General features: G+C 47.7%; 1 protein-coding gene across 1 annotated transcript in view; it reads right to left on the bottom strand.

Annotated features, from left to right (window-relative positions):
• Positions 1-6,019: 6,019 nt before the first annotated feature.
• The window catches only part of NLRP12 (NLR family pyrin domain containing 12), a 28,399-nt gene continuing 19,234 nt past the window's right edge, over positions 6,020-15,184 (bottom strand). Inside the window, exons 7-10 of the mRNA XM_044256653.1 lie at positions 13,703-13,873; positions 8,617-8,787; positions 6,554-6,724; positions 6,020-6,109 (exon numbers count right to left, since the gene is read on the bottom strand). Coding sequence (XP_044112588.1) covers positions 6,022-6,109; positions 6,554-6,724; positions 8,617-8,787; positions 13,703-13,873 — 601 coding nt within the window. The 3' untranslated portion in view covers positions 6,020-6,021. The remainder of the gene's footprint in view (positions 6,110-6,553; positions 6,725-8,616; positions 8,788-13,702; positions 13,874-15,184) is intronic.

Below are 15,184 nucleotides of genomic sequence, written 5' to 3'. Positions count from 1 at the left end.
ATCGACCCTCCCCACCCCCCGGGCTGTAGGTATCACTGGAGCCAGAGAATGTGGGATTAGAGGGAACAATACCTACCTAAAAGGATTTCAAAAAACTGTTGGGATCCTCACGGAAGAATCTATTCTCATTGGTATGGAAACCAGCTAGAGATTGCTGAGTCCTGGGTGGGGAGGGTGTGCTTGTGGCGGGGAGGGGGAGGCTGTCTAGGGAGATTGTAATGACAACAAGGTCTAGTGACTTGCAAATGAAGATCTACCAATTCTGCAGGAGGAATTCCTGATTAGGGAAAACTCCTGGATGTCTTTCTAACCTCACGCAACGACCTCCCCCTCAGGCTATCAAATCAAGTCTGGAATTTTTTACTCTTTCCATCAGGAATCCAAAAAACAAAACAAAACAAAACACCAAAACCCAAAAATCTTTAGAATTTTAATTTGAGACTCAAAGTCAATATACCTGGAAACAAAGAAAGCGGAACACTGGGGGGAAAAATCACTAACAATGATATCGACTTGAGACTCAACAGATGTGTTAAATTGCCAAAATGCAAGTTTAGACCAAGCTTGGAATTGGCGAATCAAAGGAAGGCGTGAGGGGTGGGTGCGTTCTCTTCCCTGTCTCAACACAAACATCACAAATCACTGGGAAAATATCAAATTGGGTCCTTTACTATCAATTTACTTAAAAGTATCTTTGCATCTTTAATGTTCCTTAAATTCAATTGCATTGACCACATTTATTGCCCTGGGGGGTGCGGGGGTGGGGGGAGAATGCTTGCCGCACCTCTACCTTGTGTCAAATCCAAGACTGGTGTGGGGGTTGGGGGCAAGAGGGAGGAGGGAGAGATGAATACGACAGAGGAGCCATCGCTTCCCAGGAGCTATGCATGAGAGGCAGGTAAAAAAAACTGGGAAATAACCAGAGCTGGTTAAGTGCTTCATTAAAGCAACAGACAGAACTCATAAGCAGGAGCACATGGTCAAAAAGACATACAGGACATTGTCTCTGCAGTGCCCACGGGAACCCCTAGACAGGCAACTTTCAGTATGAGGACGCATATGGGGGTCAAGGGCAAGAGGAGAAAGCTGCCGCTGGCCCAGAATGTCACAAGGACCAGATGCAGTGATGGGAGAGAGCTTGCTGAGTTTGGAGAAATGCCTGAAGGTCCAGGTGTCCAGGTGTGGTGGGGGGAAGGGGGAGAGAACCAGTCCAGATCTGAATCTGGAGCAGGAGCCCCGTCCAATGCATGGCTCTCCAGCAACCCAACAAGGGCCAAAGCAAGAATCTGGAGACTGGACTTCTTTTCTTTTTTTTTTTTTTAAAGATTTTATTTATTTATTTGACAGAGATTACAAGTAGGCAGAGAGGCAGGCAGAGAGAGAGAGGGGGAAGCAGGCTCCCTGCTGAGCAGAGAGCCCGATGCGGGACTCGATCCCAGGACCCTGAGATCATGACCTGAGCCAAAGGCAGCAGCTTAACCCACTGAGCCACCCAGGTGCCCCTGGAGACTGGACTTCTAAACCTTACTTCTTTCTGGCCCTTGTTTTCTGGGGAAATCGCTGCATCTCCGTGGTCGCATCCGTCAACCGTCCACAGCCTTTGGAGGGTTAACTTGGATTCCTAAATGACATCAGAAATGCCCCCACTCTTAGAGCTGCCCGCAGACAAGTTTGGGATAACTTTTTAAATTATCCTAAAATTTAGGGGTGCCTGGTTAGCCCAGTTGGTAGAACATCCGGGTCTTGATCTTGGGGGTCAAAATTCAAGCCCCAGATTGGAGGAGGAGCCTACTTTAAAAAAAAAATCCTAAATATTTTTTTAATTGAAAACGTCTAACTGTAGAGGATTCATGAAATTATGATAAAGCATTCTCTGTATTGCCCTTCGGCCTTTAAAACACATTTTACCTATTTCTCAATGGCTTTGCTTATATATTCTAATTCCCCCCAACCTCCCTTATCAGGTCCCAAGGACTTCAGATACACCTCCAAGATCTATTACGGGAGAATTCCAGTAAGGCCTCAGACCTCAGCAAGATGCATGAATTAAGTAAAACGGCACACTTTCGAAAGTATCAAACTTAAATGGTTGTAAAAGCACGTTTTAAGATTTTTATTTAAACGTAATCTCTAGGGGTGCCTAGGTGGCTCAGTGGGTTAAGCCTCTGCCTTCAGCTCAGGTCATGATCTCAGAGTCCTGGGATCGAGCCCCACATCGGGCTTTCTGATCAGCAGGGAGCCTGCTTTCCCCTCCCCCCGCCTGCTTCCTCTCTGTCTACTTGTGATCTCTGTCAAATAAAAATCTTAAAAAAAAAAAAAAAAGCAAAAACAAAAAAACGTAATCTCTATACCCAACCCGGGGCTCAGACTCAACAACCCCAAGATCAAGTCATCTGCTCCACCACCCCCCCAGCCAGCCTGGCATCCCTAAGATACATTTTAAATATTTTGTAACACACTGTTGGATTTAAAAGCACATCGGCCTGCTCCCAACACAGACGATTATGAGTATCCTGCAACATTGAGATGGAATCAGTTGAACAGCAAATACACGTCTGTGTGCTTATTGGCTGTGGTGGGGGGGCTTTTTTTTTTTTTTTTTTTTTTTTTTTTGGCTCTGCAGCCTTGTGCTAATCAGTTCCTCATCTTTGGGGCTGGGGATCCTTCTTCACCAAGAAGGGCTGTCCGCGTTGGAGGATGCTTAAAGCAGTCCTTGACCCCCAGGCACTAAATGCCTAAAGCACTCTGCCCCCCCCCGACCCAGCTGTAACAACCAAAAAGTCCCCCTGACATTGCCAATTGTCCCCTGAGTAGAAAGCCACCTGCCTCTGGTTGGAAACCGCTGTACTAGACAACACAATATATGGTCTTACAGATCCTTCCCCCAGATAGAGCTTAGCAAAGTGCCTGGTAAATCTTGTCAACTCCATAAACGTAAAACAGATTATACTTTTTTAACTGTTTGCTGAGTGAATCTGCATTTTCCCCAGGAGAGCCACCCGGCCCAGGAGGAAACATTTTACCAGGTAAGGGAGTGTCTGATCCAAACCAGTCCAATCAGAGGCACTCAGGTGGATCTGGGCGGAGAAGGGGAGGGGAGAAGGGTCCTCCCCTAGGGATCTGGGGGGAGAGTGGGCCATCAGCTTATATAAGAGCCCAGCAGGCGTAGGACCACTATCTGTTTCAGAAAACACGCATGTCTTTTCGGTTTTTTCGGTTGTGAGTATGATCTACCTTTTTCTGCTTTTTATTCTTTTTGGTTTTCTAGAATCTTTTTTCCCCTTTTGGTAAGTCTGAGGTTGTTGAAGGATGATTTAGTCCTACTTTGCTCTTCCTTCCAGAATCCCCATTTTCTCAAAGCGCTTTTCGTGATCGGAGGGCTCAACCTGTGGGCTGGTGTGGGGAGAAGTGGGTGTGAGCGGTTTTTTTTCTGATGGTTGAATGCGTAAGCGGTGGTTCTTTGTTTCTGAACAAAAACCCATTTTCTTTCAGAGCCCCGGGCTGAAGGGTCGGAGGAAGAACCACATTAATCTAAAAGCCGTTGTCCAACCCCTGAGAATCCTAGGTCCACGTTAAAAGCCTTTTTTTAAGTGTTTATGTATCCCCTCATTTGCTCATGGTCATCTTTTACTTTCAGGACAAAGGTCTCATCTCAGTCCTGCCTGGTAAGCGTTTCTGTTGGTGTCCGGCTGTGCGGACTCCGTCTGTGCAACTCAAACTGTGGGGGCACTTTCTGTTCTGAGTAGGGAAGTGCCGCCATTTTTTGAGTGTCACCGACGGAGAAAGTCTCCTGGAGCTGTCGGACGGCTCCCTAATTACTGAGAGCCACGTTTATTGGAGGGGGCGAAGGTCAGGTCTCTGCAGGGCTCCCCCGTGGCACTCAAATGTGGAAGCACTCTTCGGACAACTCAGTGAAAAGTGCTACAATATTTGGGTGTTGCTGGAGGGCACCATCACGGTACCCAGATTAGGCTCTGATCCTGGGCTACGTTTAATAGGTCAGTGGCTGAGGCTTTTGTGGGAGATGGAGTTAAATGGAGTGCATGCAGTTTGGGGATTCTGGGTACGCCTTGGTCTTAGCATTTCAGTGCATATTAATGTACTTGGTTCATTTCCGTGTGAGCCTCAGTGGTGCCCGTGTGTGGCTCACTGCCCTTCGCGGTGCAGTGACCGCTAGAGCAGATCACAACTGCTCACGCTGGGATACACAAAATGAGGGCACTTCCTGTTTAACGTCTGGAAAGTGCTCCCATTTTTGTGTGTCCTTGTCTGAGGAAAGCAGCTGCATTCTCGGGACCAACTGGGAAGCAAGGGCTCGTGGTGAATGTTCTCAAAAAGGTGGCATCAATGCTTTCTCCAGCCTCCTACCCTCCAGTTCCGGGGCCTGAGCCGCAGCCTGCAACCCAGCTGTCCCCACAGCCCACGTCCGTCTGTCCTGCCCACTTCTGTAACTTCATGGGGCATTTCTGTAACTTGGGAGGGTTTTTTTCCATAATCTGGTCCTTATTTCGTAAAGCCTAGGATTGACTCCCTTCTGACTTCACCTCCCATTTCAAGGTGTGCCTTTTTGGCTGAAATTCCGCAGACTACGCAGTCCTACACTATCGGAATATAAAGCACGCTGCTTCACTTGGTGTGACGGCCTCTGGGCCGCGTGACTGGTTCAGTCCTCGGTGTCTGCTACCACCTTCAGGTCCTGATCCCAGGGTCTTGGCAAAGAGCTGACTTCCCTGACCAGGCAGGCCTGTTTGTCCCCCTACCAACTCTGCTTCTCTTGCCCTCTTGTGAAATAAAATCTTAAAAACAAGTTGGTCGTGGTTTTTTTGCAGTGAGGGAAGGGCCTATAGTGTACAAGCTTGGAAAGTTAATTGAACCCCAAGTGTGGCCGACCCCCGCTAATTTTAGGCATGGCACCTCCCATAGTTGGAAGCTCCTGGAATGCTCTTCAGATTGAAGAGAGGCCCAGCTCAGATGGGCTCTTAGAGAAAAAGGGTGCAGAAAACGTGCTTGGCAGTTTTCCCTCCTTGGGAGAGGTGGGGGAAAGCTGAAATTGCCCCTGCAATTGGTCTGGCCTAGGGAGTGGCTGTGCCCCCAGTTTGCTAGATTAACCCAGACTCCCCACCTTTGAGCATCCAGGGTCTGTAGGAGGGCCCACTTTTCCCCTTTTCTGTTCTACGGCCTGGAATAGAACGTGCTTACAGAACAGAAGCAGTTGGTGACTGAGTAGCCAAACCGTTAAGAGCTGGATTTCCAGCAACTCGTGTGACAAGCCATTTTTGGCACATATATACCATACAAATGCCCTCTAAAGTTATAACACTTGGGTTGCAAGCCAAAAAGTTTCTGACCTTCGGAAATTTCCAGCCCTATGCATTTCATTAGTCATGATCATGACGGAGGAGGGGAGTGTGTTACTGCCCATCACTGGCTGGGACCTGGGGTGCTTCGTTTCAAATTCCCACCTGAGGCTATTGGGCAGCCTCCAGTAGGTTAACAATGGCAGGGGGTCCAGCTGCGATGCACCTACTTCCAGCCAGGGGCCAGAACCATGTACATGCAGAACAAGACTGAAGGGTTTGGGGCTGTGGGCATTAAGCGTCCTAAGGCACGCCGGCCTTCGAGGATCCTTGAGCCGGTTTCTCAACATTGCCCCAAATGTCACTGCAGATCAGCACTTAGAGCGGGGCCGTGTTCTTTATGGGGTGTTCAGAAGGATCCCTGGCTTCTGCCAACTCCATCCAGCAGCTCCCGGCACCACCCCAGTGTCTCCTGACATTGCAGTGTCCTGGGGAGGGAGGGAGGTGCAAAAGCACCCCCTTTTGATAGTCCTCGGGTCCTGTCCTAAGTTCTCCCCAGGACACCCACATTCCCAAAACTAACGCTCCAGGGCACACGTGGATGACCTAAGTCCTCGGGGGATATACCCTGTGTGGGAGTTTGCAGACCAACATGTTGACTGGCGGGTCCCGGGATCGCCGCCTTCTGCCCCAAGTCCAAAAGAAGAGCTAGCAGCTAAGACATTCAGCAACCGATGTCCAGGTGAGGTTTCGTTAGCCGAAGGGCTGTCAGTCTTCTTTGGGTCATTTTGTTTAGGTCCATTCCAAACAACCTTGGGACACAGAGTGGGACACGTTACTCCAGCCCACTGCTGTGACATTGGAATCCATCATACCTCTTGCCTTATTACCCTAAGTTTATTGACTAGTACTTTGTTGGAAACTTCAAACCCCATTGGGGACCAGGCTGGGCTCCACAACGTCATCTGTCCCTGACCTGTGCTGACCCTTTCAATCTGACATACTGAAGAGCCTGAGAACGTGCAGAAACCCATCGTGAAGCTGGCAAGTGGCCAAGTTAGAATAGGAAAGGAGGGCCACCTCAGCATTCCATGCTAATTGCACACATTAGTGCACGGAGGAAATGTTAGTAAATTTTCTAGCTTCTTTGTTCATCCCAACCATGGATCTCCATCACTGACCCTGACTCTCACCTCCAAGCCCCATCTCCTCCCTCCTTCCGAACCAGAAACCGGAAACCAGAAACCGTCTCTCACCAGAGGACTTGAAGTTTGCAGCCAGGATGACTCAGCCCCTTGCAGAGAAGCCTGACACCGCCGTTCCCCAGGGCGTTATGGGTCAGATAAAGCTCCCTAAGGGTCTGGTTGACCCCGAGGGTGAAAGACAGATCCTCACAAGCTTTGGCTGTGAGGCCACAGCTATCCAGCCTGTGGGAGACAAGGAATGGTGGAAGAAACCTAAGGAGCTATTTTGGAAAGTCTTTTGAGAGGGATTCAGGATGATGTTTTTAGGGGACCAGTTGAAGAGACAGCAGAGTAGCTGTCTAACTGAGAGGCTTGTCAATTAGCAGCTCCACGTCTCTAGGATACCCACTGATTTTGCAGTCCAGTACCCACTTCCCTTCCTGGTAGTTCTACCCCAATTTCTCTTTGAAACCCCAGTCTCAGCCCATTGGGGGTTCACACTGTCCTTAAGCTCAGGGTCCAGGCCTGAGTTGGCTGGTTGGTTTCCATGGCTCCAGTTACTATGTTTTGGTTGGACAGAGGACCCATCCAAAACCAGTGAATCAGAACCTTTTTCAATTCCTGGAGTTTTTCTTTCAGAACTTAGACCGGGTTAAGAAGTCCTCCATAGAGCTGCGGGTGTTTCACCACCAAGTAGGATCAAAGCTAAACTTTTTCCATAGAGGAACCAAGGCAGGAACAAGTACGGAAGATAATAGACACCAAGACTCCAGACACCTAGATCAAGCCATGCCTGAAGCCATTAGTGTTCAGTTACACATATCAATAAGTACCCCCCCTTTCTTTCTTAAAGGAACGAGTATGAATTGGGCTGCCACATGCCCAAACCATATGCCTTTTGATTCTCTCTGACTTCCAATCTGCCTCCTATTGTGTTTCTTTCCTGCATTCTCTGCTGTTAGAATAAGAACAGGTCACATTTACTGAGGGCCAACTGTGTGCTGAGCACCTTGCTAAGGGCTTTGTTTGCTTCATTTATTCCTCACAGCAACTGTCTGAAGTATTACCACAGCTGGGATGCTAAGTGGAAATATTTAATCTTGATTTGGCTGAGGCTGTGAGGCAGGAGATGCCAGCTTCCAAAAGGAGGTACAAGACAACTGCCGCAAACTTGCAGAGGAAGAGGAAAAACCAGCTTGGGACTGAAGAGCCACCCACGTCACAGGTGCAGAAGGGTCAGGAGAGGGGCGCCTGGGTGGCTCAGTGGGTTACTCTGCCTTCGGCTCAGGTCATGATCCCAAGGTCCTGGGATTGAGCCCCGCGTCAGGCTCTCTGCTCAGCAAGGAGCCTGCTTCCTCCTCTCTCTCTGCTTGCCTCTCTGCCTACCTGTGATCTCTGTCTGTCAAATAAATAAAATCTTAAAACAAGAACAACAACAAAAAAGAAGGGTCAGGAGAGGAAGGTTAGGGTGAGACCCACAGTGGGGGGGGGTGATATATGAGGGGGTCGACCCTGATTCCATGTTAGGAGACTGGGCAGTCGGGGCACCTCCCAGGGGTCCCGTAAGAATGCCCACATGATCCCCATGACAGAGTGGCGTTTGGATGCCAGCCAGATGGGGAGAGATACCGACATCCAGGGACCCCAGCAGCACAAATAAGAGGAAAATGCTGTCCCTGGGACCCCATCTTGATGGCCACGTACCCAGGGCCCCAGATAATGGAGAGACTCAGAATCGACCACAACAGAAACAGACAGTCCTTCCCTCAGGGTGGGGGCCAAGCGGGTTCCGGGGAGGAAGAAGGAGGAGGAGGAAGGGACAATTCACATTTGCCTAGAATTCACACTAGAGCAGACTGAGTTTTTATTCTATAAAGGTCACTGAAGAGCCACGCAGCTGCATAAGTGAGTATCAAGGGAAAAGGGGAATCGTACAGAAAATGTTCACGGGCAAGGAGCCAAGAGAAAGGGAGGCATTTTATGTTTGCATCCCACAGAGAATGAACTCTTCCTCCGGGAGCTGTTTGTGGCTTTTCCTTCCACCTCCGGGGGCTCCTGGGGGTGTCTGCCGGAGCTGCGGAGGGATGGCCATGGGACAAGGATGCACCCCACCCGTCCCGGTGCCCAGGGCTCACCACAGTTTCTCCAGCCTGCAGGTGGGATGTCGTAGCCCCTTGCACAGCGGCCACATGCCTGTGTCCCCCAGGTCATTGAAGCTCAGGTCCAGCTCCCGAAGGTGGTGGTTGATCTGGAGCACCGTGCAGACACCCTCGCAGGCGGCGGAACTGAGCCTGCAAATGCCCAGCCTGGAAGACAGGATGCCCAGAGCCCAGCTGACTCAGCCTGCAGACCTCCCTGGGGAGGGCTCCCCAGCTGGGTGCCCCCAGACTGAAGAAGGGAGAAGCAAGGGGCTTCTTCAGAAGGAAGAGAGAGACCAGAATGGAAGGGGGGAGTGGGAAGGGAGGAAGACAGGACTGTTTGGAGTGAGCTGGTTATTGGATGGCTGCTGGGGTATGAGCATCCCCCAGCTGCTGTAACGAGTACCATGCCAGCAGTGCCCAGGGCAGAAACACCATCTCACTGCGCCGGGAGCCTGCTTCCCTCCTCAGCCCTGATGACATGCTCCAGCCTCCACCCCGGGGAGTCCTCAGTGTTCCCCGCCCTGTAGAAGCATCACCACTCTCTCTGCCCCCATTTTCACACTGCGTCCTCCTGCCTGTGCACTGTGTCCAAATGTCCCTTCTGCAGGAGGAGGCCTGAAGGCCACCGGACTCCAGCAGGCCCTCACCTGAACTAGTTTTTTGGTGTTTGGTTTTTGTTTTTTGGGGTTTTTTTTTGTTTGTTTGTTTGTTTATATTTTATTTATTTATTTAAGATTTTTAAAATTATTTATTTATTTGACAGAGATCACAAGCAGGCAGAGAGGCAGGCAGAGAGAGAGGAGGAAGCAGGCTCCCTGCTGAGCAGAGAGCCCGATGTGGGACTCGATCCCAGGACCTTGGGATCATGACCTGAGCCGAAGGCAGAGGCTTAACCCACTGAGCCACCCAGGCGCCCCAGTTTTTTGTTTTTTTTTTTTTTTTTTTTAAGATTTTATTTATCGGGGGCGCCTGGGTGGCTCAGTGGGTTAAGCCTCTGCCTTCAGCTCAGATCATGATCTCAGAGTCCTGGGATCGAGTCCCACATGGGACTCTCTGCTCAGCAGGGAGCCTGCGTCGTCCTCTCTCTCTCTGCCTACTTGTGATCTCTCTCTGTCAAATAAATAAAAATCTTTTTTAAAAAAAATTAAAAAATAGAAAAAGATTTTATTTATCGGGGCACCTGGGTGGTTCAGTCATTGGGCATCTGCCTTTGGCTCAGGTCATGATCCCAGGGTGCTGGGATCGAGCACCGCACTGGGCTTCCTGCTTCTCCCTCTCCCACTTGCCCTACTTGTGTTCCTTCCCTCCCTCCCTGTGTCTCGGTCAAATAGATAAAATATTTTTTTTATTTTATTTTTATTTTATTATATTTTTTATTTTATTTTATCTATCTATTTGACAGAAAGAGAGAGAGCTCAAGCAGGGGAGCAGCAGAGGAAGAGGGAGAAGCAGGCTGCCGCCTTTTCCGACTGCAACCGCCAGAAACAGGGGCGGTTTGTGATTCTGGACAGCAAGCGATTCCTAAGCAGCACTTCCTCGGCTGGCGGCAGCCGCTGGGAGGGAAATGCGACATGTCCTACCATTGTTAGGAGACACCTGTGAGCTCCGAGGCCCCAACAGACAGACGCCATGCACTGCTCAAGGTCACAGACCTGGGGACCCTCAGCCACCATCCTCGCCGTTAATGTATCTGCCCTTACCGCTGGGAGACCATGTGGGCTATTGAGAGGGTCAGAAGTGCCATATTTCAGGCGCCTGGGTGGCTCAGTGGGTTACAGCCTCTGCCTTCGGCTCAGGTCATGATCCCAGGGTCCGGGGATCAAGCTCCACGTCAGGCTCTCTGCTCAGCAGGGAGCCTGCTTCCCCCCCCCTCTCTCTCTCTGCCTGCCTCTCTGCCTACTTGTGATCTCTCTCTGTGTCAAATAAATAAATAAAATCTTAAAAAAAAAAAAAGGTGCCATATTCCACGGCATAGTATTTTTCCCCTGGTTTTCAAGTATTTCTTTTTTTTTAAAGATTTTATTTATTTGACAAAGAGAGATCGCAGTAGGAGAGGAAGGGAAGAGATCACAGAGAGAGAGGAAAGGAAGCAGGCCCCCTGCTGAGCAGAGACCCCCCCCCCATGCGGGACTCCATCGGAGAATCCTGAGATCATGACCTGAGCCGAAGGCAGCAGCTTAACCCACTGAGCCACCCAGGCGCCCCTCAAGTATTTCTGCCTGAGATACAGCTCCCAACAGTAACTCCTGAACTGCCCTTTGAGGGTCTGTGTAATGTAGACATCTGGCTGACCCGCTGTGTCTGGACCAGAGAAGGAGCCCAGCCTCAGTCCATCAGTATGAGCCATGCTCGGTAACTGGACCAATGCACTCTGAAAAGAGTTGTTTTTTGTTTTGTTTTGTTTTTGTGTTTTCTTTTTTTTTTTTTTTTTTGATGCATCCTAAAATTTAATGGCAGAATAAATGTCTACGAATAACTGAAAATCTGCTAAAACAAAACGCAAAAGACAGACTCTTCCTCACAATGGAGCACGTGACAAGCGACAGCAATTTCAACAGCAGGAAATTAGATTCCAAGCCCAAACACGGGGAGAGCAGAGGACAGGGGAGGGGTACTTAGTTGACTCAGGCGGAAGCGCTCAGGATTCTTGATATCCGGGTCATGCATTGGAGCCCCATGCTGAATGTAGAGATTACTTAAATAAATAAACCTTAAAAAAAAAGAAAGAAAGAAACGGAAAAACTACAATATGGGGAAATAGTTTGCAAAAGGACTGGCATTACAAATCAGCAAGGAAAGCATGGACCCCTTATTAAATGGCAACACAAAAATTAGAGGAAAAAAATTGAACTGTGCCTAACCACATATGTAGACACAAAGAAGAAATGGAATACACCTGTGATAGTGTACTAGCAAAGGACTTCTTTTTTTTAAAAGTTTTTTATTTTTTTACTTATTATTTTTTTAAGTAATCTCTATGCCCAACATGGGGGGTTTGAACCCAAAACCCCAAGATCAAGAGTCACCTACTCCACTGACTGAACCAGCCAGGAGCCTGGCCAAAGAATATGAATCAGGGGCACCTGGGAGGCTCCGTGGGTTAAGCCTCTGCCTTCGGCTCAGGTCATGATCTCAGGGTCCTGGGATCAAGTTCTGCATCAGGCTTTCTGCTCAGCAGGGAGCCTGCTTCCCCCCCCCCTCTCTCTGCCTGCCTCTCTACCTACTTGTGATCTCTCTCGCTGTCAAATAAATAAAATCTTCTTAAAAAATAATGTAAATCCTGGAAATACATATGGATTTGACCTCAAAACATAAAGATTTGAAATTGATGAAAGCAACCACAGACAACTTGACAGATTGGTGACCCTCTGAGCAGACTTTCCAAGGGCTGCCCTCAACAAAAGATTGATCCCTGACACAGGGAACATCTGGGTATGAAGACCAGTGTAGGACACACACCAAAGACATAAATAAATTATACGAACATGCAATCCACAGGATGGGGGAACTAAAAAAGTGGGTAAGCACAGGAAGAGCTACTGAACACTGAAATTCCACTTGAGAATGGTTTACACCCACCAGGGTTTTACAGATAGAAAACTGAATAACCATCCAGATCCCCTCAAAGTAGCTTTCCTAAATTGCGGGTGGAAGTTTAAATGGCTCATCTTTCTAGACAGCTATTCAGAAGGGTTGCGATCTCAAGGATGCAAATTCAGGCTGAGTGTGTGACTCTGCCCCAGGGTGGGATCTCCCTGTGGCTCAGAGAGAGACACAGGAGAGAAGGAACTGCGGGGGAGGGGCGTGCAGAGGAAGGCGTGCCAGGCAGGGCAAAGGAATGAAAATCAGTGCCTCGGGAGGTGTAGAGCTCAGTGGGGCTGGTGGGGGGAGAGGGAGCCAATGGTGAGATGACAGGGGTGCCTGCAGAAGAGCTCAGGGGTGCCAGAAGGAGACAGAATTCATGCACAAGTATCTGTGGGTCCGTAGTGATACCAGACGCAGTGGAGAGAAGAAGGTGAAGAAACAGGGCACGTCTCCAAACGCAGCAACAGCAAGAGAAAGCCCACTGTCCACGATGTCTTGAAAGGAAAACAAAACAAAACCAAAAAACCCGAGGCTTTTGTGGGACAGACTCTCCTTTAGAACTACAGAGAAGAATGACTTTCTTTTTTTCTTTTTTCTTTACGATTTCATTTATTTATTTGAGAGGGAGAGCGAGAGAGAGCACCAGTAGGGGAGGAGCGGGACTCATTCCCAGGACCCTGGGATCATGACCTGAGCCGAAGGCAGATGCTTAACCCACTGAGCCTCCCAGGAACCCCCCAAAAATGATTTTCTGAAAACGAACAGCCCTCTGCATTCTTTTTATTCCTTGGGTTTATTTATTTAAAAACATGTTAATTAATCTGGAATTAAAACAAAAACTTAATAAACTTAAACTTAATAAATAACTTAAATACATTTAATAAATTCAATAATAAATTTAATAAAAATAATAATAAAATAATAAATATCAGGATCATGAGTTGGGTATTATAATAAATAATAATTTGATAAATAAATAACTTAAATAAATAAAATAAACTTTAAAAACTTAATAAGAATAAATAAAAATAAAATGCACAAATTTTCAAACACCCCTCCCTGAGCCAGTTCTTACATCAGCCATCAGAGCATGGAGCTGGCACAGCTTCTTCACTTTTGGAAGTGCACACCCATTCACACAAATGGCAAGTTTTAATGATGGATGCTGAGAAGCATAAGATCAAATTAAATGCTACAACTAGGAATCTAGACCTTATTTAGGGGTCAGGGAAGCCATGCAGGGGGAAGAAGTATTTGTTTTTCCTCACAGATAAAACAGCTGTCACCAGGGTGAAAGGGGGATCAGCAAAGCAGAAGGGCATCCCAGGAAGAAAAAAAACAGCTTGTGCAAAGGCTCTGTGGCAGAAAAATCTTTGCAGCAGAGGTAGCTAGAGGCTAGGAGAAGAGGGGAGTGAGCATGACCCCAGTGAGCTCAGACATAAGAGCAAGGATTGCAGACTTGAACTCGGATGACAGTGAGCAAAGCAAGACTCACCGAAGGGTCTGGAGCCTGCACTGGTGACACCTGAGGCCCTCGCACAGCAGCAGCACCCCAGGGTCCCCCAGGTCATTCAGGCTTAGATCCAGCTCCATCAGGCTCTGGTTCACACTGAGGGTGGAGGCAAGGTCCTCACAGGCAGCTGCAGTGAGATGGCAAATCTTCAACCTGCCGGAAACCCAATTCAACACAGATCAGGGAGTGTTCTCCACACAGCACCGATTTTATGCTCCCTACCCCCACTTGTAATGGTTTTCAAACAAATAACTCATTTTTTCTTAAATAGGCAGAAGCTTTTTGAATAGAAGTTTCTCCACGGAAAATAAACACAGATGAAAAATCAAATCAAATAAATCAAATAAATAAAATAAAATAAAATCAGATGAAAAGATGCCCAGCACCACTCATCATTTTGAAAATGCAAATCAAGACCACCCTGAGATTCCATGTCACATCCATTAGGAGAGCTATTATTAAAAAATAATAATAAAGTTTTTTAAGAATTAAAAAAAAAATCCTGAAAATCACAAGCGTTGGCAAGGACGTGAAGAAACTGGAAACTTTATGCACTATCGGTAAGAGTGAATAATGGTACTGTGGCTGTGGGAAACAATATGGCAGCTCCATGAAAAATTAAAGAAACCATAGGATCCATCCATTCCATTTCTCTGTTACATAGCCTGAAGAATTAGAAATAAGGGCTCCAAAAGATATTTGTACTCCAGTGTTTACACCATTATTCAAAATAGCCAAAAGATAGTAGCAACCCAAGTGTCCATCAGTGGAGAAATTGAATGGGTAGACTGTGGTGTATCCATGCAATGAGAGGTCACTCAGCTGTGAGGAGGAAGGAATCTCAAACACACAAACACATGCTACAATGTGGATGAACCTTGAAAAGATACTAAGTAACATACACCAGATACACACACACACACACACACACACACACACACACTTTGTGATTCTACATATATGAGGTACCTACAGTAGTCACGTTTGTAAAGACAGAAAGTAGAATGGAGGTTATCAGGTGCCGGGGGAAGGAGACAGGGAGTCTGTGTTGAATGGACACTCTTAGTTTTGTAAGAACGGTACGCCTCGAAATGGGGAGATGGTGGGGGCGCCTGGCCACTCAGCTGGTAGAGCGTGGGACACTTGATCTCTGGTTCGTGAGTTTGAGCATCCCATGTTGGGTGCAGAGACTACTTTAAAAAAAAACTAAGATGGTCATTTTATGACATGTGTATTTTATTTTACTTATTCATTTGTGTGTGTGTGTGCAATGCATTTTCTTGGCTGAAATAACCAAGAAGACACAGAACAACATTTCCGTGCCCATCGTGTGTGACTCCTCAACCTCTCTTGGATGTGACACCATAAATTTGTAGTCAGGTGTCCGAGGTTCAGTTAGAACCACCTTCACTGATAGAAATATAGAGCAGGGAAACACTATTGTCCCTCAAAGATGTCCTCTGT

The sequence above is a fragment of the Neovison vison genome, chromosome 7 (genome assembly GCF_020171115.1).
Source record: "Neovison vison isolate M4711 chromosome 7, ASM_NN_V1, whole genome shotgun sequence".
In the NCBI taxonomy this organism is placed as follows: domain Eukaryota; kingdom Metazoa; phylum Chordata; class Mammalia; order Carnivora; family Mustelidae; genus Neogale; species Neogale vison.
This window is presented reverse-complemented; position numbering and strand designations above follow the sequence as displayed.